The 25,849-nt window shown below is 35.7% G+C and overlaps 2 protein-coding genes across 3 annotated transcripts in view; both read left to right on the top strand.

The window, feature by feature from the left end:
• The window catches only part of LOC145686733 (alpha-(1,3)-fucosyltransferase C-like), a 30,495-nt gene extending 22,652 nt beyond the window's left edge, over positions 1-7,843 (top strand). The window contains exon 2 of the mRNA XM_081760352.1: positions 6,322-7,843. Coding sequence (XP_081616478.1) covers positions 6,414-7,628 — 1,215 coding nt within the window. The 5' untranslated portion in view covers positions 6,322-6,413 and the 3' untranslated portion in view covers positions 7,629-7,843. The remainder of the gene's footprint in view (positions 1-6,321) is intronic.
• Positions 1-25,849, top strand: part of LOC145686734 (uncharacterized) — a 274,285-nt gene that overhangs the window by 81,952 nt on the left and 166,484 nt on the right. The gene's annotated exons all lie outside the window — the stretch shown is intronic.

The following is a 25,849-nucleotide window of genomic DNA, read 5'->3' as shown; positions in this document are numbered from 1 at the left end:
ATAAAATGCAACCCATCCTAACTCTTAATAGAGCTAGTTACATCATGTAGACGGTGTGTAGGCCAGTTAAAGGGTATGCTTTATCCAGTACTATCTTAAAACAAGCCACTTCTCATTTGCTTGGAATTAAGTCTACCTCTTCCTATTTCTAAATGGACTACGTTCCTCGGTTATAAATCACAGTAATAGCTCAAATTCCACTTTAAACAACAGTACCCTTCTCATGTATCCTTGATCTTAAATTTTAGTCATTCAAAGAACCAGTAAAAACAGTAACTCAACAATTTCCTGAAATAATTAAATTCAGTATTTCATTCCAACAGCATAGCAATGGGTGCAAATATTTCTAGTTTATCTAACATATTCTATTCTTAATTCAAAAGCACGAAAAAAATAGTTTATCACATTCAATACTTAAGCACACTTCTCAACTAAAAACGTATCGGGCTGTCTGTGAATATCATATGCAACCCTCAAAACAGTTATGAAATGTTAATTGCATAATTTTCTAGGTGTAAAATTAACCATACTTATTATTATTATTATTACATACACAAGGCATCCCGGTCTCTCATTCACACTATATACCTATAATTTAGTGATGCTAATAGTAGTCGCCAATTGTGCTGCTGTTTGCCTTCTACCTGACGCTGTAAAACAATTTCACTAAACTATAGTGTTCCAAGTGGTATCCCTTATTGTAAATTGAATATTTCAATTTGTATACAAAGCTAATCCTAATAAAAACAAACACACTATTAATGTCGCTACCTACACTGATTAGATGATACCAAAGTTGTCCTAACGTGCATTACATATATCTCCTTTACTAATCTATTTTTTTTATATACATATAGTCGCTATTGAACTCTCAATGGAAAATAATTGTGGGTTTTCAGTGTTAAAAGCAATATCCTTCAGTCAAGCAATCAACTTCAATAATAAGCTATTCCGTGGCTAAGCGGAAAGCATACAAAAACCCGGATTCGATTCCCTGTGGGCTCATGTGGTTCAAATTCCACGTTAATCAATAGGTCTACGTCTCATATAGCCTCGCTGTTAAAACGGACGCTAAACTGAAATTCAATTCAACTTCAATAATATAACACAATTTATTATTTTCGATCCATTTCCTTGAACTTACTGTATTACGTATACACATACATAAAAATCTAATTCCATATTCAGAATTTTATCCGCTAACTGTGCCATATTACGCTTGCAACATTATTTACCTACAATACGTTTCTTTCATTATAAAATGTTTGGTACCAAAACTTCGTAAGCAGTAAATAGTACTGTCCATAAACTAAGTTCACTTCTGACACGAAATGCTTTCGTTTATTTCGAATGTATTTCTAGTACAAAATATTGTGCCAATAGTTCTCCCATGTCCTCCTACATTCTCGTTCCACCAAATTATAAATGTGTACTTTATTAATTCTTCTAATTTATCCGAAAATATAATCGTAAAAAAGTAAACTCAAATACACACAAGAGCTGCAATACTCAGTGGTAAAGTTCGTCTCTGGTGCAGGGGTACTTGGTTCAATCCCAACTCGCGTCGTGTGGACTTTGTGGTGGACAAACACCGTGCTCGTGGGTTTTCTCGGGGTTCTTCTGTTTCCTCTCACTTTCTCCATTCCACTATTTCATTCATTTCTCGTCATCGCCATCTCCTTTAGTTTAGCCGGTATATTTGTTAAACGTAAAACTTCAAATATTTCATTCCACTTTCGAAATACAAACACGTACATATCTTTACGTCAAACAATAATACACAATCAGTAAGAAATAAGTGTGTTTTCATTCTTCATAATATGTCTTATTAACTATTTGTGCGTTTATGTAGAGTTAAATAATGAAATATATTTTAATCAGAATATCCCAACTACTCCAGCTAATATACAACATATTTCCTAACGGGTAAAAAAACTATATAAAAATTCTTTGTGTGAGAGTTCTGAAGGTCAAACACACACACATATATACACATACAGAGAGGAAGAGAGAGAGAAAGAAAGAGAGAGTGAAAAACAAAAAGTGAATAAAACCCTTGCTACCTGTTACAGAAAACACAATCAGCTGTCCCTGCTATTGTACCTGTATAATCGTTTTCTTAATAGATATAGCTAAGCGACTATGGTGGTACATTCACATGAATTCATATAAATTACATTCTGGAGACATTTCAAAGATGTAACTTTCCTCTCAGACAATACGAAACAAAAAATAAATTAACATAAACCCTCGGCGACCTTATTCAGTTGCGCCAAAGAAAAAAAAAAGATTTTTCATCCTTTTTCTCCGTTCCGTCTTTCCGTGTGCTAATCGCTAAAGACTTCATTCACCTTTTTTTCCCTCTCTTCCAACCAAGTAAAGAGAATTGCTATGCTGTATCACATCCATGTAATACAATTAAATATTAAATTAATTTATTACTAATTCTTTATACATACCCTATATACTTAAATATTGTCATTACACGCAACAAAATTATTCTAAACTTATGTAAAAGTAGAAATATGATAATCCCTACCAACCAATTACAAAAAATCACTAATTATATTTCTTAAATACAAATCAACTCCGTGTATAAATATAAAAGAGTACGAAGCAGTTAAACCGATCACGTTTGACCTTGGAAGTTAATGGTCTTCAAAGAAGAAAGAATGCTTCCTGCTGCCCTGGAAGGGTGAGTATGGAGGGTGAGTAAGTGTCCTTCAGCCGTATGTTAATATTAATGGCAAAAGGTTAGTAATTAGCATACTACCACAAGTTTAATTTAAATAAAAGGTACATTACGGGTACTTATGAACTTCAATTACAGTTCGGCAATGAAACTACATACGGTACGTGAAAAGGTAAGTTGCATACAAGTAATGAAAGTGTAAGTACTTTGGAGGTTACATATGTTCAAAGGGCAATACAGTAAGTACACATAGTAATACTAGTTACAGGTAAGGAGTATAAGTACAAAAAACTAAGTAGTTTCAATGTTACATACGCAAAAAAGGCAACAATGGAGTAATGAGACTACAGTCCGGAACAGCATAATTACATGTCAGTAATTGTACCTAAAGTACCGGTAAAAAACTGTAATAATTCAAGTTCAATTACAATTGAACCTTTGTACTTCAATTTATTACTTCAATGAGAGTACTTAGAGTAATTACAATATTCATTACTTCAACGACAATATGTACATACAGTATAAGTACTTTCAAGGTCAAAAATGGTCCATGGATGCAGATTATTCTACTTCTGTTGACCTCACTCATATTTACTGGGGCGCCGTCGTATACTCACGCCCCGGGTGCGGATTTTCCACGGCACGGCACTGGATACCAGCACCTATTTTATATACTGTTAAACACAGTGTTTTGTACGAATTTCCCTACAAGATGGGTGTTAATGGGCAAGCAGAAACATTTCCTAAAGAGTAGGTGGTGAGAAATAAGTGTATTACATATTATTATTTTTGTGTCATAAAATCGAGCCTCAAGTAAAGTAAATAGAATTATTTGTGTACTATGCTACAGCAGAAATTGACTTATTTTCGATTTTATTTCCCTTTTAAATCATTCTCATTGAGATTTTGTGTGTTGATTCACACGGTGTCCTGCCCGTGACACAATAAAGTTTAGTTTTATTATTATTATTATTAATACAAATATTTAACAAATTTCTCTTATGTGAAGTTTGTTGGAAATTTTCATCATTTATACATTTGCGCTTAAATAAAAACATTTTGAGTTAAGAATTCACAGAGTTTTACAACATTCACTTGAAGTGTCGAAAGTCACTTCTCTTTTTTGTCCCCGTCCGTGACAGACGTTTAGGAATTAATATTTTCTACTCTAAACAGAAAAAAAAAAATACTGAAAACATCAGCTAGATATACTCCTAAGTCTGCACTGCTCATATATATCATGCATTAGCAGAATTTGTCTTGTAATTTTAGAAATATACAAATTTAAAGCATGAAAAATGTAGTGAAAATGTCCTGCCCATGACGATGGAATGGCCCTTTAACATCTTAAGATGCAGATCAAAATCCAATTTTAATCCAATTTTAAAATCCTGGGATACGGATTAAAATCCGAATTGCAGTTTACCAACATATCTAGTAATGCGCTAGGTAGAGGTATATTTTAGTGGCGCATTGCAACACTTATCGCGAGTTGGGATCAAAGGAAGGACCCCACGCAGCAGAGAGGAGCAAAGTTGCCAACTTTTCTTAAGAAAAAATCTGGATGGGACAATCGGTGTTAGTGCTCCCCCCCCCCTCCAGCATCAAGAGACGACTACACGTACGGCGAGTCGGAATCGTAAATAATCAGCTCAATAACATGGACCTAAATGAATGCGGTATTTTATTATTTTTATTTTTCCATCCACATTGCTCATCACTAGGTATAAGCAATATACGACACAAATTCAAACCAAAACAACTGCAATTTATTTCATATAAACAAAGTTTAGAGAGAAAACTATATAGATTTTTTTTTTATCACAAATGAAAATGAAATCTGTAAGTTTTACGTCCCATGGTTATGCCGGTTAGGCTAAACCAAACGGTGATGATGAGAAATGAATGAAATGGTGGAATGAAGAAAGTGTGAGGAAACGGGAGAACCCCGAGAAAACCCACGAGCACGGTGTTTGTGCACCACAAAGTCCACACGGCGCGAGCTGGGATCGAACCAGGGACCCCCAAGCACCGGAGGTGAACGCTCTACCACTGAACCACCGCGTCCTCTTTTATCACAAATGAGTGCATAACATTGTTAAGGAATTACTGGCAAAAAATGTTACTAAAATCAAGTCTTATTATTCTTTGGCTATCATCATGCAACAAATTCAAACCAAAACAATTGTAATTTATTTAACATAAATAACGTTTAAGAGGTTGCAAAAACAATATTTTTAGTGCTGCATGAAATATATTATCATCATAATCGGCTGGATATCAACTCTAAACAATTAGAGAATAACTTTAAAATAAAGACAAGCTGCTTTTTTTTTTTTTTTTTTTTTTTTTGCATGAGTCAAATTAAAACACAAATTTGTAAAATTAATTCTATAGCTAAAACTGTGTGAGTAAAAGAATAATTTATTCTTTTGAAAATAAAAAGCTCAGTAAAATATTAATTAACTTTGACAATCGATAAATCGGGACAATATGCGTCCCGACGAGTGTCTGGTTGGGACGCGGGACAAGTAAGTCAGAAATCGGCACAGTCCCGATAGAATCGGGACGGTTGGTAATCCTTCGCTACCCTGTAAAGCAAAGCAGAAAAGCGCTCATAGCTCCAGTCCCGAAAAGTCTTTTAACTGATAACTAGTATGTAAACACCTAGCAGCGACTCCACAAAACAGACGCACAAACTCGTCAGATAGATAATACTATCTTTTTCATGGGTATTGGGTTGCGCATGTCCATGCATTTGAAAGGTCAAATAAGATTCTCGTAAACTAATGGAATTTAAGTAGTCAAGACGAAAGGGGGCGGGGCGAGAATGCGGATAATTATGCAAGCGACATGGCCCTTATGCAGAGTCGTTTTGATGTATGATTAGCGTCATACTAAAGACCTGACTACTGCAGGAAACAAATGTTAGTCGTACTCGTTAGTATGGCACTAATTACGCGTCAGAAAGACGGTGCGTTAGGCCCTATATTGACAATACCTGTGTGAGATTAAGATGTAAATTGCAGCAGCATTCTTCAAAGCAAATACTTATAAAAGGTAATAACAAGACATAGATCGTTTTTGTGTATGCGATACGAGTCAAACACACTATCAATATTCATGAACTTAAAAAGTTCGTTATTGAATTCTCTATGTCTCTCTCTGTGTGTGTATTATTTGTGAATTGTTCAATTTTTAGTCCTCCATTCGATAGAGCATCAAGAAATTAATACGAAGAATCAATTCTTTTTAAGTTCGTTCTGGCAATGATCTTGACCCATTCTCAACTTATTTTTTTTTAACCCGTAATTGCTCGCGCCCTTTTTGTGACAGGAGTACTCGTGCGGGGGTCCAAGACCCCCAAATTGACATTAGCTTTTTTACAATAAAAATATTTCTTAAAAATAATTAAGACAATGTAGCATAACTCCAGACATGTTTTTAAAAGTATTTGCTGCAATTAGATTTTTTGTACTCGTTTTGAAACATATATATATATTCATCAGGACTTCTGGCTAGCAACACAAAATTTACCTGCTTGGAGGTCGCGAGTACTCCAGGGCGCGAGTACTTAAGGGTTAATAAAACATTATTGCATGTGTTCATTGACTTCTTTTTTATTTCAGATAACTAGTTCTCAAAGCATGGTGTGACAGTTGTAGAGAGGGAGAACCTAGAGTGTCTTTTTTCAGTGACGCCGAAAGAGGAACACGGCGAAATGATTCAGACGACAAATAAATTCCTTTTTTGTCTTAGGACACAAACTATACCCCACAGGCGTTTACAGTTAGCGTTGGTTGTGCTAGCACTTTTTGTGTTGTGTACAATATGTAGTCGCGTTCTTTTTCTCAGAAGGTTTTATGCTATTCAACAGGAAAACAAACTACGCCTTCACGGTTTAAAAGTTATTCTTTACGGCAATTCATATTTTGATTACCCCCATTTTTTATTCGGGGAAGGCCAACAGCCATTTCTAAATAAGAAATGTCCCGTGAATAATTGTTTCGCGACAGATAATCGTTATCTAATACCTGAAGAAGATTTTGATGCTGTGATATTTCATATGGGATTGTTTGAAGCCAAGACTATAAAAATATATGCTCGAAGTCCACACCAAAGGTATGTGTACTTTAATTTGGAAGCTCCAAAAAGAGATGCTGCTAGTCTTAAGCCGTTCAATAACTTCTTTAATTGGACAATGACTTATAGTCTAGATTCAGACATTCCTCGACTGTATGGATGGGTCTCCGAATCTCAGGATTATAATGGAACAATGAATATTCCAGCCAAGTGGAAACAACCTAAATTCAAAAGGTTACCACTGTCGAATTATACAAGAACAAAAACAAAGTTGGTAGCATGGTTTGTGTCGAATTGTCATTCACAAAGTCTCCGTGAGTGTTATGTTGAAGAGTTATCGAAGTATATTCCAATTGATATTTTTGGGAAGTGTGGTTCATTAAAGTGTGATAAATCCTCAAATAATGATTGCTATAAAATGCTCGAAAACCATTATAAATTTTACCTGTCTTTCGAAAATTCTTTGTGTAAAGATTACGTTACGGAGAAACTGTTCAATATATTACGTTACCGTGTTGTTCCTGTAGTTTATGGTGGTAGTGATTATAAATTGATAGCTCCTCCAAAGTCTTACATTGACACCAAAGACTTCAAAAGTCCCAAAGAACTTGCAGAATATTTACTGTATTTAGACCAAAATGAGAACGAATATAACAAGTATTTCTGGTGGAAGGAATATTATTCAATACACGATCAATGGCAAGCAATGTGTAAACTGTGCGAAATGTTACATCAAAATTTGCCTCCCAAAACATACACTGATCTTGATAGTTGGTGGAACTATGAAACTTCGTGCTATGATCAAGCTAGATATATTGACAGAACGTCTTGTGGTGATGCTTTTGGAACGTAAGTGTAAAGTTGGCAGTTATAAAATAATAATTGTAACATGAGGATGAATATTTTTGCCTGTAACGTCACTAACATGTATGATAATTATTGAACATTACCATGTATGATAGTATGAAAATATACAATAATTCAATAAATCCTGCAAGATGCAAAAATACGTAGTTCCAGGCCCGTATTTAGGTAAGTGCTATTCTGTGCTCGAGCACAGGGCGGCAGAATATTGTGGGTAACAAAAATTTGGAGTTCTTTTTAATATTTAATATTTAAAACTACCAACTCGCAGTCCCGCGTAAGAGCGAGAAAATATGTTGTGTCTATTTCACTTTAATTACAGTAGTTACTGATTAGCTAGTATATCTGAATATTTTAAAAAAGACATCTTCTCCCATTCCCACCCCAAGGAGTGAGAATGAACTTAAACGTCGTGAAAACCCGGCAGTTATCTTCCTTATTTTCGACGTCGAAATCGCTCTTCTCTTACCTCTAACAATCACTATTATTAATAACACTAATATACCGTTAAACTCAGCGACCTCGAAAACTATGAACTCAACACTAATATATGTAGTTTTCGATTATTTTTTAAAATCTCACACCTTCGTGGGGAGTAGAGTATGACTTTGAAGTTGAATTGGATTAAAACTTCACTATTCATCTCAGCGACCCCAAAAATATGAATTCAACTCTAATATTGCTCGTTTTCGGGTGGGGGGCAAACCATTTAGAGCACAGGGGCGCACAATATATGAATACGGGCCCGCGTAGTTCTCAAAATACTTGAAATTCGAAAGAAATGCGATTCATTACGTGGGAAAAGGAAAACGGATTTTGAAAGATACGAGATAAATTTCTGCCAAATCATACAGATGTTACTTTTCAAAAGGTAAATAATCAGTAGCGTCGCTTTATACAGTTCACAAGAGCATGTAAACCACCCAATATTGTGTGCTATTTGTTGCCTCTTAAGATATTTAATAACATTTTGAATATTATCGTTTTGTTTCTTTCTTTCTTTCAATTTTTTCTTTTTAATTTAAAAATATACTCCCCGCTTGCTTTACCCTTGCGTATGGCAATACATTCCACCATAACACCACGTTCACAACAGGACTGCGAGCGTAATAGGCTACTCCAGTGGTTGCCAAACTTATGGTGCTTCTGAGTCACCATACCGTTTTAAATCCTACTGTGAGCTACCAACCAAAAGAACTACCAAACTTTTCTTTAATCTTACATTTGTTCATTGCCTATAAATTTACATTTCTGAGTTCCAGCCAACCTGAGCGTTAACTGAAAATGTTCCTGCAAGCTACCGAAGATATACCACATTCGGCTGAAGGAATTTTAATCCCTTTCGCGAAGGCTCTTTCGCTTAGCAACAGCTGCACCGTTATTGGTTCAATGCGAGGGTGTGATCTTTAGTTCGCATTTTTTGCCACGGCTCAAGGCAGCACTTTAGTAGCTCGCGATCGACAGTTTGGCGATCACGGCTTCGCTGTGTGCAATACAGAGGGGAAACGCGTGCAGCGGAGCAGAGGAACTGCGGTCTTCTGACGTTCAAGGTTCAAAAGAAGATTTGATGTATGCTTTGACAGATGTTGTTGACTAATTTTCAGTAATGTGACGCTTTAAACAGAATTAAAGAACGTACTTGTGCAATTTTAAATAGAAGAATATAATAGTATATAACTCATTCTTTCAATCAGTTATCTACATTTTTCTTTATCTCGATTTCTTGTAATGAAAATGAACTAATGGAACAAACAAAATTAGGGCTTTCCGATGTCGTACCGAGGGGAGTGGAAGGTTGAGAACCAGTGGTACTATTCAGCGGTTCGCTAGAACCGGTTGTTAAAATATTTCGAGTTCGCAGAACTGTTTGTTATACCCAAATATAAAACACACACACATAACCTAGCCAAGAGTGAAGGAAAGAAGCCAAACAAATTTGTGAAAAAGCATATTTAAATTGTTTCAATTGAATGGGCGGAGCCCGAGAAAATCTGATGCAACCGATAAAGAATTTTGCACTCATGTCAATAAAAGGTTTCCAGGTCTTAATTGTTAATTCTTTTGAGTGTTTCATATTTCTATTGGCAAGAATAAACATTTGAAATTAATATATATAATAAAAGTAAGTGTGGTTTGTCCGTGCGTCCCACAAAGGCTCCGAAACCAAGACCCAGAGCCCCATGGAAGTTATATGGTATTGTAGCCCTGTATCTCCCATCCATGAAGAAGGTTTCGGTTTGGTCCAGCAGGAGTCCTAGAGGGAGAAAACACCCTAGCAATGGTGTTACTGTGCTAAAAATGGGTTAAATTTTAACGACAATGCGTGCATTTCTTTATTTTCAATTTTAATGTTGCTTTTCTTTCTACACAAATCATTATTGATCGAATATTCCAGAATGTTCTAGAATTATCAACAATTTTGGAAAATGTTACAGACTGTTATAGAAGTTTCCCAAAGTTTCGAGAATGTTCTAGAATTTTCAGGATGCTCTAGAACCTTCTAGAATGATTCAGGATGTTGTAGAATATTCCAGAATGTTCGAAATTGTTGTAGAATGTGCAAGCATGTTATATTATTTTCCTATAGGTTCGAAAATGGTCTAGAATGTGCATTAGGGGCGCGGTGGTTCAGTGGTAGAGCGTTCACCTCCGGTGCTTGGGGTCTCTGGTTCGCGCCGTGAACTTTGTGGTGGATAAACACCGTGCTCGTGGGTTTTCTCGGGGTTCTCCCGTTTCCTCCAACTTTCTTCATTCCACCATTTCACTCATCTCTCATCATCACCGTCTCCTTTAGCCTAACCGACATAATCGTGGGACGTAAAACTTAAAGATTTCATTTTTTTAGAATGTACACTACTAGGAAGATACACATTAAGAATAGGGGGTCATTTTTATTAAAGTTTACAGGTATCATTATGCGCAGGTTTTTCTCAACCTATTTAATGTTTTGAAATGAAAGTGGTGGGGTTATGTCTAGATGATGGGAGCCAAACAACAAAACCTACCTTAACCTAACCTAACCGAATCCGAGCTACTACTACTATTTGTACTTCTACTAGCACTACTTACTACTACTACAAACTACCACTACTATTGTTTGTACTACTACTACTATTTGTTCTACTATACTACTCCTATCACTATTACTACCAACTACTACTATTACTATTTGTACTACTACTACTACTTCTACTAAAGGCTGCCTCCTATATCTAAACACAATTATCTCTGTAGTGCCCCTGAAGTTTACCTGCTCCAGGTTGCATATCTCCATGCGCCAACACAAGAAGAGTTTATATAGAGAATGACACTATTTCCACAAAGAAACGTGTTTTGGAGTTACGGTAAGAATTACTTATTCAGAAGCATAATTAACTAAAATTATAGATTACTGAAAAACAACTTCTCTAGAGGTACATTGACAGAAAGTTAAATACCTGTCAGTTTCATCTTCAAATTACTTAATGCTCTTTGGCATCAGTGTGCTCAAATAGCACCAAAGAAAGTTAACAGGCAACGATGGACCGGAGTCTGAGCCATTACATTTATTTACAAGTTTGTTTAAAAGAAGAAGATTTAATGTCTACAGACATCGTTGAAAATCCAATGACGGTTTCAGAATTATCACAAAGTACCCAAAATGCCCGTTCTTCGCACAAGAAAAATACGTTTATAGGAAATGAATTACTTTCTATAAATTAGAAATTAAATATATGCCGGGGAAACTTTTAAAATATAAGATCGGATCAAGGAAAAGTGAAATTGCCAGAAAGTTAATTGTTTGCCAGTGATATGTTTAAAACGTAACAACTAAAAGTAAATTGCTAAAGGTAAAACTTAGTGTGAACAGTGTATTAAAAGAAATTTAAGAGTGTTAAGTAATAATAACGTTAAAGAGAATGCCGAAACGTAAAAGAGGAGTATAACAAACACAAATACGTTGTCATTGGTAAAATGGATCAAGTCTGTATGTTCTGTTGTGAAAAGAAATATCCTCTATCTCTGTTACTTAGTCACTACCAGTTAAGATTTTATTATATTTAGATTCAGGGCAGGATGAAGGTGGAGATCCATTTCGTCTGCATGAAGCACGCACGTTAGGGACGATGAGTAGGCACGTAAATGAAGAAAAATAAAAAAAATAAAAAATAAAAAAATTAAAAAAAAAGATGAACTTGAAATCTAGGTTTGTAGTAAAATTGCCCTGTATAACAGTATTTGTATGTTTACATATGACGCATATTATACTTCTTTATAAATAACCTCGGATAATATTACTCTCCTTTTAATTGTCATGCTGTACCTTGGTACTTGTATATTTAAATCAAATGTGACAAGAATGAATTAAATTAATATACGATGCTTTCCTTGTGAAAGATTGTATTGCCCAGCCCTTCGTTTATATTATTTCTTGATTATTAATTACCATACAGGAATGTTGCTGCATAAGTTACCTGCTTATGCAATGTTGTTTCGTTGCGGTACAACGCCAATTTCCAGTAATTATAGCCAATACACGGGGCCGTATTCTTCATCGTTGCCTAGTTGTTTACTGTAATAATTGAAGTGGACTTCTTAAAGAGAGATTATATTTTGAAGATATCATCCAACATTCAACGAGACCGTTAAACCTTAGGACAGCTTGCAGAGGGATTGAAACGTGTTAAGTTAGGAAACTGTTAGGTGGACTGTATAATTATTCTGGAAAATGTAACTGAGCTCTCCAAGTAGTATTTACTGATTCGCTACCTATATAGCGAGTATTTTAAATAAAACGTCAGTGCTTATAAAAGACAAAACAAAAGCGAGATAGCAATATGTCAGTCAAATTAAATAGAACGCTCTTCTTACCCAACAGGGCCCTGGGCGTCGCCCGGAACTTTAAAATGAAAATGTGTTTAATCTGATAGGTCATTCAAAATAGCTTTCGGAGTGATAGGTCTTTCATATTTGGCACCTTCAATTTAAATTTTTTTGGGGGGTAACCACCTAGAACCCAATGGGGCGCATTGCAGGCTCTGTCACTTTAGTTTACAGAATCATTACTAAAAAGTTAAAGATGAGAAAAATCGCTGTCAGATGGGTTTTGCATGATCTGAATGAAGAGCAGAAAGCTTGTCGTAAAGGAATCGCAGAAGAATTGCTTCAACGTTACCGAATAGGAGCTCAGTTTCGGGGACGCGGCAGAAGTCCTAAATGGCAGAAGTCCTAAAATGCAGAAGTCCTAAACGGCATTAGACCTAAAATGCACAAGTCCTAAAAATTATTTCGCGGCACAAGTCCTAAATGGCAGAAGTCCTAAAGTGCAGAAGTCCTAAAGTGCAGAAATCCTAAAATGCAGAAGTCCTAAAGTGCAGAAGTCCTAAAATGCAGAAGTCCTAAAAGGCAGAAGTCCTAAAAATCATACCGAGGCAGAAGTCCTAAAGTGCAGAAGTCCTAAAGTGCAGAAGTCCTAAAAATCTCTTGTGGCGCTACCATCGCGTCCGTAAGAAGAATACTGTCAATCTGTTAGTCAAGTTTTAGATATACTGTTTCATATTACAGAGCCTTAGTTCTTACAAGTTATTTGTATAAATACATATTCTATCGTTCTGAAATAATAAATAAATAAATGAAGCCTATTGTCCTTTCTTACTCTTTCCATGATATATTTATATTGTAATATCCTATGTGATGTCGTAAACAAGCAGTTCCACGCTTCAATGTTTACAAACAACACCACATGGTTCGGCAAGAGGATCTTCCACCAGAGGGACCTGCTATCACCTGCAGACGACGTTTAGCCCCTCCTACGGAGCAGAAGACGAAATCGAAGCAGAAGCGCCACCGCCACCCAAGGGACGCTATAAATTGGGCAGAAGAATCCAGCTCAGTACCAGTTTTCTGGTGACCCTCCTACTGTCTGCTTCGGGACTTTAGGAGTAACCTATCCCAGGGCCTCTAGTCTGCTACGGGACTACGCCTATCCTTTCTCCTGGCTTTGCCTGCTTCGGGGCTCTGCCTGGGAATCCAAACCTCAGCCACTTTGCCTGCTTCGGGGCTCTGTTGGCCATCTAACCTACCCACTGCTTGCTTCGGAGCTTTGGGAACCTAATTCCACTCCACTTTGCCTGCTTCGGGGCTCTGTTGGAGATCCTGTCTGCGACCTTACGGTCAAAGACTACCTTTTACTTACCCTTTTAAAATAGAGAACAAATTGTATAGTATTTTTGTACAAATACTCTTATAGTGGATTTTTATAATAAAAACTGGTAGTGGGAGTCGATTCCGGACACTCTTTTTATTAAATGCTCTACCTCTTCCTTATATGAGACGAAATTACATAAAGTTTTACATGGTAGAGGCTTGACCGACTCAGAATAAGCTCTGAATACTCCCCTACCGGACAGTATTAATCGGAAGTGGACATTTTTTCTTTGGAAGGTATGTGAATTTTAAGTGTTAGTGCTTTTAGTGAAGTGAATTTTGTTTATGCCTCAAACTAGAACTGGTAAAAACACTTTTCCAGAAAACAATTTTAACATGGAGCAGAATTCGCGCCCTTCTTTTAATATACCACACCTCACTAAGTATTCGGGACACGTTACGGAGGACCCCGATAGATTTTTTATGCTCTTTGACCATCTGGCACTATTACATTCATGGAATGAACAGAAAAAGAAAGAACTATTACCTATGTACTTACAAGACGTAGCACTTGACTTAGTCCTACAGTTAAAGGCCCAGAATCAGTTAGATGCTCTTAATTATGAACAATTAAAAGACAAATTATTTGCACTGAGTAGACCAAAATTACCGGCATATCGAGCGAAATTCGAAATTTTTTAAGTCCAACAAGGTGAAAACGAGCCAGTAGATGCTTATTTTCTCAGAAAATTAAGGGTCATTAGACAAGTTCTGCCTCAGGCTACCGAGGAGCAGAAAATAAATTATTTATCCTTAGGTTTAAAGAAAACTTTTTTGCAAAAGATAGCGTTAGAAACATTTACAACTGTTCACGCCTTACAAACGCATTTACACAACCTCGAGAAAGCAAATGACCTAATGAAGAAACGAGATTACGTGGAATTACAACAGGCATTCTATTCACTCTGCGATCAGAGTTCACCAGTCAGCAGTTTACATTCATCAGCAATCGCTGGCGCTTCCTTCCCTGTGCATCATCAACAACTGACCTATCCAATATGTAACCCAACACCTAGTTGGAATCAATACCAGCAACCAGCTTCAGTTTTTCCTACACCCTCAGCACCACAGCTACAGGGTGCATCACAAAATCAGATAATTCCAAATCCTTCCCCCCAAGTTGCTAATCCGAATCCCCCTCCCGAACCCCCCGCGCCTAGCACATCTAGTAATTCCAGTGCAAACAATACATTAGATTTCACTAAATTAGCAAATCAAATGGCTGAACTATCTCTTCTTGTAGCTCAAAATGCCATTAAGAACTCACAATTTAGGAGAGGTGGACGTAATAATTATAGGTCGAAAAATACAAATAATGGAAATCAAAATCGGCAGAGAAATGGAAATAAGAACAATTCTAAAAATAATAATAAAAATAATAATAGTAATCCTAGGCCGGAAACAGTTACGGTATGCGGTACGTGCTATAAAAAAGGTCATTCTTCCAGTACATGTTATAAGAACAATCAGCAGGGAAACGCCTAGGAGGGCCCCAGGACAAACCCTCTCAAGAACATGTTCTGAGGGCCGAGAAACAGGAAATAAGTGAACAACAAAAATTGGCAAATACATCACTTTATGCAGTAGCTCCGTTATCAGATGGAAGGGAGAACATTAAAATGTTAAATCAGGAACATAAATTATTAATTAATGTAACAATTAATAAAGAAAAGTATCCTGTAATCATAGACACTGGCAGTTCATTGAGTCTTTGGCCTAAAAATTGGCTTCCACCAAACACAAAATTGATTCCTTTTAGCACTAATCTACGAGGAATTGAGAATTCTGTCGTAAATTTACGCTATATAGCTTTGATTACATTTAGAATTGGCTCAACAACATTTTCTCATTATTTCAGAATTTTAGAGCATGGAGATTTTTTGCCTTTATTCGGTGAAGACATTCTAAATCGATTACAGACCAAAATTGACTTAAAGAATAACATGTTGTCAGTATACAAGAAACCAAGGCCTCCGCAGTATCCAATTGAAATTGATACCCAGGAAAAATTATCTGCTAACGCTATGCATACAATAAAACAGCACAAGTCGGCTGATGTTTTTACAACTCGGAAGGTTACCATACCAGCCAGGTCACATTTCTTTTTACCAATTAGTGTCAAGAATCGGCAAAAGAATAATAAATATTTTTTCATCTCTCCATTAGAAAATTTGCTGGACAAATACGGACTACAAACGTTACCTACTAAGGTACCTAAGAATAATTTGACTTTATTAATATCAAATCCTACTAGTAGACCGGTAACGTTAGTAAAGAGCACCCCAATTGCTTACGTAGAAGAGAATCTTCAAGAAGTAGATTTACAGGGTAATTGTCAAGATAGTGGTCATGATGACGAAACTTTTTATAGATCAGAAAAAGAAATTCAGGATCGATTAGAAGAAACAAAATCATTTTTTGATATTAATTTGTTTGACATAAACCCGGATTTGTCAGAAGAAAAAAAGAAAGCCGTACAAGATTTACTCTTTAAATATAGAGATGTTTTTTCCTACACACCAACAGACATTGGATATTTCCGAGGTTATATACATAAAATACGGATAGACAAAGGAGCATCCTTCCATCAAAGATCTCCTCCGGTTCCATTAGCAGTAAGACCTCAAATTGACTTACAAATTAAGCAACTCTTAGACGCAAATATTATCAAGGAAACTAGCGATAGTTCGTTTTCATCGCCACTTCTCATAGTGAAGAAGCCAAATACTTCAGAGTTCCGCTTAGTTCTCAACCTCCAAGCTTGTAATAGGTTCTCACATTACCTAAGTATACCATTTCAAAATACGGAGGATATTCTACACGTTTTAAGAGGAAAAAACTCCATATCCACAATCGACATAAAATCCTCCTATTTCCAGCTATTGTTGCATCCCAAAAGCCAAAAATACATGACTTTTGAGGTCAACCATACTAGAAAGGCATATAAATTCCAGAGGTGTACCATGGGTCACTCCAGTTCCGCCGCCGGACTCAGTATAGCTGTACGCATGCTTTTAGAGGGCCTACCACCCCGTATAACTGCCTTTGCTGATGATTTGGTCATAGGAAGTAAAAATTGGAAACAACAGTTATCGGATTTAGAATTACTTTTCAAAAGATTAAGAAAGCATGATTTTCGTGCCAGTCCAAAGAAGACCCACTTACTATACACAGAATTGGACGTTTTAGGCTTCACAGTTAGTGGGAAAGAAATCAAGATTTCACCCAAAATCGCTAACAAGATTCGAAATTTTAAGAAACCAACTACTAAAAGAACTTTGAAAAGCTTTTTAGGATTATGTTCTTATTTAAGAGCACATATCAAAAATTTCTCAGAAAAAATAGAACCATTTCAGTGCCTTTTAGACAAGAATTCAAAATTTAAATGGAGCTCTCAGCATGACGAATTATTTGAGAAACTTAAGACTGACATCATACACGCGCCATCTTTGTTTCACTTCGATCCCTCACTGGAAATACGTGTGTATACCGACGCTTCCTCTATCTCCGCAGGAGGCTTATTAGCATGTTATAACCAAAAAACGAAACAAGAACGTGTTGTTGCCTATGCTAGTAGACGTTTTACACCAAGTGAAAGGAAAGCATCCACTTGGCAAAAAGAGCTGTACGCCTTAATATATGTTTTGAGAAAATTTAGATACTTCCTACTAAATAGAAGATTTAAATTATTTATAGACGCCAAATGCTTGACATCTCTCACAACACAAGCGGACAAAGTTGGGAAATTTAGTCGCTACCGAATATTCTTAGCAGACTACAATTTCGAAATACAACACATTAAAAGTCAATTACACCCAGCGGACATCTTTAGTCGTTTAGAAGATAAACAGGAGATTAAACAGGGAGAAAAACAAGAAATTGACAATTTCTTGGACACGGAAGATGCTAAAGTATTTGCATCCCATTCTTTAGACACTACTCTCCAAATTGAACAACCTATAATCCTACCAAATTTAGCAGAAGAACAAAGGAAAGATCCTTCATTCTCTGACATCATCACTGTTTTGGAAAATAAGGAACCTAATAAGTTGTCTACTCTTCGGGCCGCAAAATATTTTTCTCTAAAGGACGGGATATTATACAGAACACAGAAGCATCCCCAATTAGGATTGTTATATCTACTTTGTGTGCCGAAATCTTTATTAAGTAAGTGGTTTGATGCCTTACACAATAACCCAATGGCACCACACTTTGGATATACCAAAACATATCATTCGGCGCTTAGGAAATACTACTTTCCTAATATGAAAGCGTACATTGCCAACAGAATTAAAACATGCATTTCCTGTCAGAAACTCAAGAAATTACCAGTTAAACCAGCGGGTCAATTACTCCATCACCCACCTAAGCCGATCGCAACAGCTTGGCAATATGATTCTATTGGAAAAATAACAGTGGGAAATGGACAGTTTAAACACATATTAGTGGCCATAGAAATGTGCACAAGATATTGTGTGACCAAGGTTGTGGACAACATAACAGCGGAAGAAATTGAACAATTTCTCATATATGACATCATACTCAAATTTGGACCTTTTTCATATTTATACCTGGATAGACATCCAGTACATAACGCTAAGAGGCTGCAAAATTTGGCAAAATGCTATAACTTTGAATTTAAATTTTGCCCCGCATACGACCATAAAAACCTAGGGGTAGTGGAAACATTCCACAAGACAATACAGAATGCACTTAAATTTTTCGTGCAAGAAAACCAAAATCTTTGGCCGAAGCTGATACCATATATTACATTCGCTATTAATACATTTGTGCAAGCCGGAACTAAATATTCTGCTTTTTTCCTCATGTATGGATATGAACCTAAGACCATCTCTGATATTGCGTTAGCGTCAACTCCAACATTATGTGTCAACAAAGAACATTTGAATAAAATACGTGAGAGTGTACAGAATAACTTGATCGCTAGCTATAATAAGCAGAAAAAGTATTTCGATAGCAGACACCGACAAACTCAATTTGAAAAGGGACAAAAAGTACTAGTCTACTTTCCTAATCGGCAAATAGGAGTGCCGGAAAGTTTTTCAGCTTCCTATGTTGGACCCGTTCAAATCCTGGATAGACTGAATCCTAACCTTTATAAGATAGAATTTCCAAATTCTTTTCGGAAGAAAATACAAGAAATCTCAATAGACCGAATCAAGCCATTTTATCAAGAATTACAAGACATAGAACAGGATAAATAAGTTCTTTTTATTCTCTACAAAAAAAAAAAAAAAAAAAAAAGTGCAGTACTCACACTAGGAAGAAAGAAATACAAAGACGACTTCAACAGATAAAAACACTTTTCATAACAACACAAACATTCATTTCCTCTTTGTTTTATAAAAAGCTGAATCATTATTCTGCAACTGAATGAAAAAAAAAAAGTGCTGAGATTTGCATTTCCGCATTTAAAAGGCAACTGATCATTTACAAGGACAGCTAACATAATTCTACATTTTCATCGATATTTTTTTCTTTTCCTCTGTGAACTACATATTGTCACTGACATTATGCAACTTGAATATTGTACAGGACGTTTCAAAAGTTATGACTACTTCTACATTATACAGGATGATCAGGAATTCAGGACCATTATTACTATTGTCATTGACATTTAAAATTGGATTATTTTATTGAAATACATATCTTTAGTGCAAATATTTTAGAAACTTTTACACCTTATACAGGGTGACCAAGAAATCACGCCGTTCGAATCAGAACTTCCCAATATAAATTATCTTTATATCTCAGTGTCAATAGCAGCTTTTTTAATAATTCTAACTTATTATTTTATACATATTATATCGTCGTCTTCGCTCGTTACCAAACAAATCTAGAACGAACCGCATAGAAATTTCATCTCCTATTCCATTGGAAACATTTAATACCAATAATACAACTAAGGAGCAACAGCTAGCACAGACTCCAACCCCACTTACTATAAGTGAATTAGTTTATATTTATTGACGCCAAGCCAAAAACAGCCCTATCTCGAGGGAAATGAAGTATCATGTACCATGTACGGATCCTGCCTGTATATAGGGACCACCTGTTTAGTGCTCTATATTCCGCTACCACATTACTGCTCCGAAAAGTGATTTTCATTTATTTCAGTGCCATAAGTGTTTAGTGTTCAGTGATTTCTTTTGTGTGTGTGATTCCTCAGTGTTGCCAACTATCACATAAACAAAAATAACCCTTCGGCTTATTTTTAAACAAGCCAGGGGGGTGTAATATCCTATGTGATGTCGTAAACAAGCAGTTCCACGCTTCAATGTTTACAAACAACACCACATGGTTCGGCAAGAGGATCTTCCACCAGAGGGACCTGCTATCACCTGCAGACGACGTTTAGCCCCTCCTACGGAGCAGAAGACGAAATCGAAGCAGAAGCGCCACCGCCACCCAAGGGACGCTATAAATTGGGCAGAAGAATCCAGCTCAGTACCAGTTTTCTGGTGACCCTCCTACTGTCTGCTTCGGGACTTTAGGAGTAACCTATCCCAGGGCCTCTAGTCTGCTACGGGACTACGCCTATCCTTTCTCCTGGCTTTGCCTGCTTCGGGGCTCTGCCTGGGAATCCAAACCTCAGCCACTTTGCCTGCTTCGGGGCTCTGTTGGCCATCTAACCTACCCACTGCTTGCTTCGGAGCTTTGGGAACCTAATTCCACTCCACTTTGCCTGCTTCGGGGCTCTGTTGGAGATCCTGTCTGCGACCTTACGGTCAAAGACTACCTTTTACTTACCCTTTTAAAATAGAGAACAAATTGTATAGTATTTTTGTACAAATACTCTTATAGTGGATTTTTATAATAAAAACTGGTAGTGGGAGTCGATTCCGGACACTCTTTTTATTAAATGCTCTACCTCTTCCTTATATGAGACGAAATTACATAAAGTTTTACAATATGTTGACAAAATTTTAACTTTCTACCAAATGTGATTCCCAGATCTTTCATAATGTCTGTTTTTCTCTATTTCCACACCATTGACTTCATATTAGTAATATAATATTGTGTTTTAGTTATGTACGTCATAAGTTTTGCTTTCCTTGTGTTGTTTTGAAGTAAATTATTTTTACACATATATTTCTTGTACAGAAGTCTTTCTGTAGCAAATAATTGTCATATTCGTAATTAACTACTCCTGGGATACGGCTGTTTCGGTGTAGGACGTTTTGGTGCAGGGCGTTTCGGTGTACGGATTGCTCGGTGTAAGGACGTTCGCCGGTTAAGGTGAGGCTGGTTCGGTGTAAAAGTTCTAATGTTTACACCGAAACGTCCACTCTTCAAAATGAAAATTATTCGTTAGGGAGAAATAAATTCACGAAGTAGAATATATAAATTAATAAATAAAATAAAAATTAAATGTTTCTGTAATTGGCAAGGGTTACTTATTTATAGTGAGTCCCCTCGCTTCACTCTATGTCAGAACTTCTTATATCCTCAAATGTTATAATTATTAATTGATTGGGAAAACGTTTTACGGTAATGATATATAGTAAAAAAGTGTGTGATGCATAAACATTGTGTACACCACACACACCTTATTACGGCAATAACTGTGCACAAATCGCAAAATGCTGCACAATCTTTGAAAGAAAATTTTCAAACACAGATGGTTTTTCTTCCAATAGCCGCTTTTATATCATGCATACGCAATAAGATTAGCAAATCTAGGAAAAGAAAACTGATTATGAATCAGTGATGAGATCTTAATTATATTATTACGGAGATGTAAATTCATGTTATAGTTGTAGAGAAGGACAGTGTCAAAAAAATGTCTCAAGAAAATTTTTAACGGCCTAAAGAACACAACAAGAGGCTGAATCCTACCAGTTGTTCTTGCAGAAATTGTTCCTATTATGAGTTACTCTTTTGTTCTTAAACGTGTTTAATAATTACAGCAAATGAAGGATGTTTATAATAGAATGTGAAAGAATACAGTTTTAAAAGAATTAAACTACGTCAACATGTTAAAATAATTAAAAAAACCTAATTAATTAGCCACTTTGTACTCTCATTTGCTTAACTGGAATAACCGAGGCCTAAAGGAAAAGAGTTTTCTGCCCAAATCTTATAAGCAGTGGGATATTTTAATATTATAGAAATTGACCCTCCTTCCCCTTAGAAGTGTAATTTTCAAGATACTGAAACATATAGTATTTTATTACTTTTAGTTAAAAGTTCAAATACCGAGTTTCACGCATCTAGCTTAAACAAATCCTTCCTTAATTTATTTACATATTTTCTGAGTAAGTAATGGGGAATTCGAACATTTAAAATGTGCTCCCTTTGCTCTTTCCTTTTTATGTGTTCAATTTTCAGTTTTTTTTAACAGGAAAGATTATATGCCAAGTTTCATTTTACTAGCTTCAGAAACTTGCGAGATACACTACCCTTTAAAAAAATCTTGCCCCGCCCGTTTTACGATACTTATTTCCAAAAATTCTTTCTTATGTCCTGCTTTCATAAGAAAATTATATTTTATAATTAAAATTTAACGACTCTACTTGTAGTAGTATGCCCAAAAAATCACTCATCTTTACTCTTTTATATAAGAGTACAGAAGATAAATACAGTCAAACAAATGGATTTCCATGAACAGTTTCCGATTTCTTATAACTACCTGATTCGTACATTTCCCACAAGCTGTGATTTTAAATTTACGCTCTGTCAAGGTCCAGGTTTCAAAAAGGAACTAACTGGAAATATAATAATATTATGTATTTGTGTACATGTGTAATATGTATAAATTTATTGTCTTATTGAAGCTTTCGTAATCTGGAAATAAACTTTTGATTTGCTTTTAATATATAAAAATCATGCTCCCCTAGAAAAATTTGCAGGCTACACCCCTAAATGACTATGTAGTAATTTCTGCAAAAATGGCACAGGACCTAAAATTTAGGTCTAATGCCTATATTTTTAGGACTTGTGCCATTTAAGACTTATTAATGTCACCCACTGTATTGCATAATAAATGTTCTTTGCTCAATTTTAAATTTACTGCGTTCTTTATGTATACAGTTGGTATTTAATGTTCACTCGTGAAATGTCTAGTGAGCTTTTGTCCTAATTAAGTAAACTTTGGTGGATTTTTGTCCTACTCTTAATAAAATACGCTCCGCACAGTATATATTGCAATTCTGAATGTTTGCTTGGTTTCAGCTGTCTGGTAAAATATTCTTTTTAAACATTTTTTTATTATTTATTTATTTATTTATTCTTGTTTTAGGAATTTGTCTTGGGATTCTCGTATCTCCATTCGAAAGAAACGAATTTCTTAACAAATTATGTAATTAATTCTTAGAATGAAATAGGTTGTATTATGTAATTCGTGTATAAGTGCAGAACAAATAGTGATAATAACGATCTTAGTAGTACAAATATAGCTGTTACTGTTGGAATTAGATACTTTCTTAACATTATTGCCAACTAGTTGCTGCATCGTCCCAATTTCGTGTGGTGGTGGCGAATTTCAGAACTAAAGCAAGTGAATGATAAAGGCACAAGTCCTAAATGGCAGAAGTCCTAAACGGCAGAAGTCCTAAAAGGGAGAAGTCCTAAAGTGCAGAAGTCCTAAAATGCAGAAGTCCTAAAGTGCAGAAGTCCTAAAATGCAGAAGTCCTAAAGTGCAGAAGTCCTAAAATGCAGAAGTCCTAAAGTGCAGAAGTCCTAAAATTTAGGTCTAGTGCCCATATTTTTAGGACTTCTGCATTTTAGGACTTCTGCACTTTAGGACTTCTGGATGTCACCCTCAGTTTCTACGAAGGATTGTTGCAATATATTAAACCTGGATACGAGATTTTGAACCAGAATTTAAGTCTCAGTCATCACAATGGAAAAAATTCCGACTCTCCATGCCCGAGGAAATTCCGCCGCCAACAATCAAAGACTAAACTCATGATGGTCTTCGCGTATGATATGGAGTGGTAGCTACAAATAGAGTACCACAGGGGACGTCTGCAACAGGCGTATAATACAAGCTGTTTCTGCAAAATGTTTTGCGTTCGAAAATCCGTCAAAGAAGACCTGATATGCTTGCAGTTGGTGTCCTCATTTTGCTCGATAATGCAAGACTGCATACCGCTCTACAAGTGAGGGAAACACTCGACAAGTATGGATGGGAAATACTTCCCCACCCACCATATAGCCCTAATTTGAGTCTACCAGAGTTTGAATTGAATCACAAAGCGATAAAGGTACTGAGCCCGTTCAAAAAAAGCAGGAGCGTGAACGACGGTGAGTGTATGCATAATCGTTTTTATTTCATACAAGTTTCAAAAGCATTTCTCATACACTATGCAAAATACAGCTTAGTGCAAAGTACCGTCTGTACTCACTCATTTTATGCATCGAAAGCATTTATAACCTTCTGTCATGTACCAATATTTCACTTTACGCAACAAACTATTATTTTCTGTGTACGTCTTACGAGTATTTATTAACTCGTAATCGTTCTAAAACTTCTCACTTCCTTCGTCCCTAAACGATTACCATACACGCCTTTCCCTTCAAAGACTCCCATTGGAGACCCGGTGAGAGCGCATGTGCTTCGCATCCTACGTTCATCATATAACCTAGCTTTTAAAATGCCGTTAAAGTTGAAATCAAGTTAAGTGAAGATGTACTATTCTCTTCCAATGCAATGAACAGAAATCAGTTTTCGCATACACACCATCAATGACGTGTCTCTCTAAGTTGTAATGCATTTGTATACGCATTTCTGATGTTTTTACGTTTTCCCCCAATAAAAGTTCTAATATTTTAAGTTCAGAAAAAAGATCATACCCACGTTTTTGTACACAATTACAAGAAAGGAATCACCGAAGCTTTTTGAAGCACACTGCGCATCAAAGTTATCAGAATAAACTATTTTTCAAAATACAATAAGGTTTTAAGGGAATATAAAGTAGGAGGCGATTTACATTATCTTAATAGTTCATTGTCTATATGTTCCAGCTACACTAAAGGTTAAGTTTGTATTCAATATATCGTCCCTTTCCGGCATTAATGCAGTAAGCGACATTTTGAAAATTTTACAGGAGAGCCGAAAAACTGAAATTTTGATGGTTTTTCTTGAATAACTTTTTTGTTTTCTGGACTATTTTCGTAAGAAAAATACAGCTAATATAATTAAACAAGCTCCGTCAAATAGGACAGTGACGTATATAATAGCCTAAAAATATTCACTTATTTTGGCGCTTAATTCATTTTTGCTTACAAAACTTTTAACAAATCAATGCTTCAAACGACATTCATTCAAATGTACTAATGCATTAAGGCACACGGTGTCATAGTGAGATTGCGTTAAGCGACATTTAGGGTTAATTGAAGAATGTTAGTTGTATACTGATCGGTAAAATATTGAACGCTTCTTGAAATAATGCTTCTAAAAATAAATTTGGCAAGAAAAATGCTTTGACTTACCTCTCCTTTATATATAAAAATTAATTTAATCTTCTGAATAGTTAAGTTAATAATAACTGACACAATTATTTAGGTTTCTCATTTATTTTTAGCGTTTTTTTTTTTAAATTTATTAAAGCTTAGAATATTGCAAATTATTACTGATTTGTTAAGCTTACTGATAACAATGAAAATTTGCATCATACATTTACTAAATAAATGCAAATTGTCGAAACTTCACAAAACTGTAACTTTATCAATGTTTAACTATTGCAAGAAAAAATGGATTCGTTGTAAGTTTTTGGATTTTTCAAGTTCATATTTCAACATGGCCAAAATATTTCTATTTTTGTTTTGACCGGCACAGTCATCGCAATACAGGATTACAGTTGAAACATTACCTCGTTCGTTCACTACATCTATATATCTCGAAAAGATAGAAGCGATTTCATTCTAACCTCGTTTACCTTCGCTCTCACCCCATACATAATTGTTCTGCTTTTTGATTCATATATCGAGAGATTGTATACGGAATACTTTTGTCTGTAGTACAAAAGCATGGAATCGCCATGAGATACGCTCAAAACT

This window comes from Thermobia domestica, chromosome 5 (assembly GCF_964235325.1).
Source record: "Thermobia domestica chromosome 5, izTheDome1.hap1.1, whole genome shotgun sequence".
Lineage (NCBI taxonomy): Eukaryota > Metazoa > Arthropoda > Insecta > Zygentoma > Lepismatidae > Thermobia > Thermobia domestica.
Note: the sequence above shows the minus strand (reverse complement) of the source record. Positions and strands in the feature narration are given on the sequence as shown.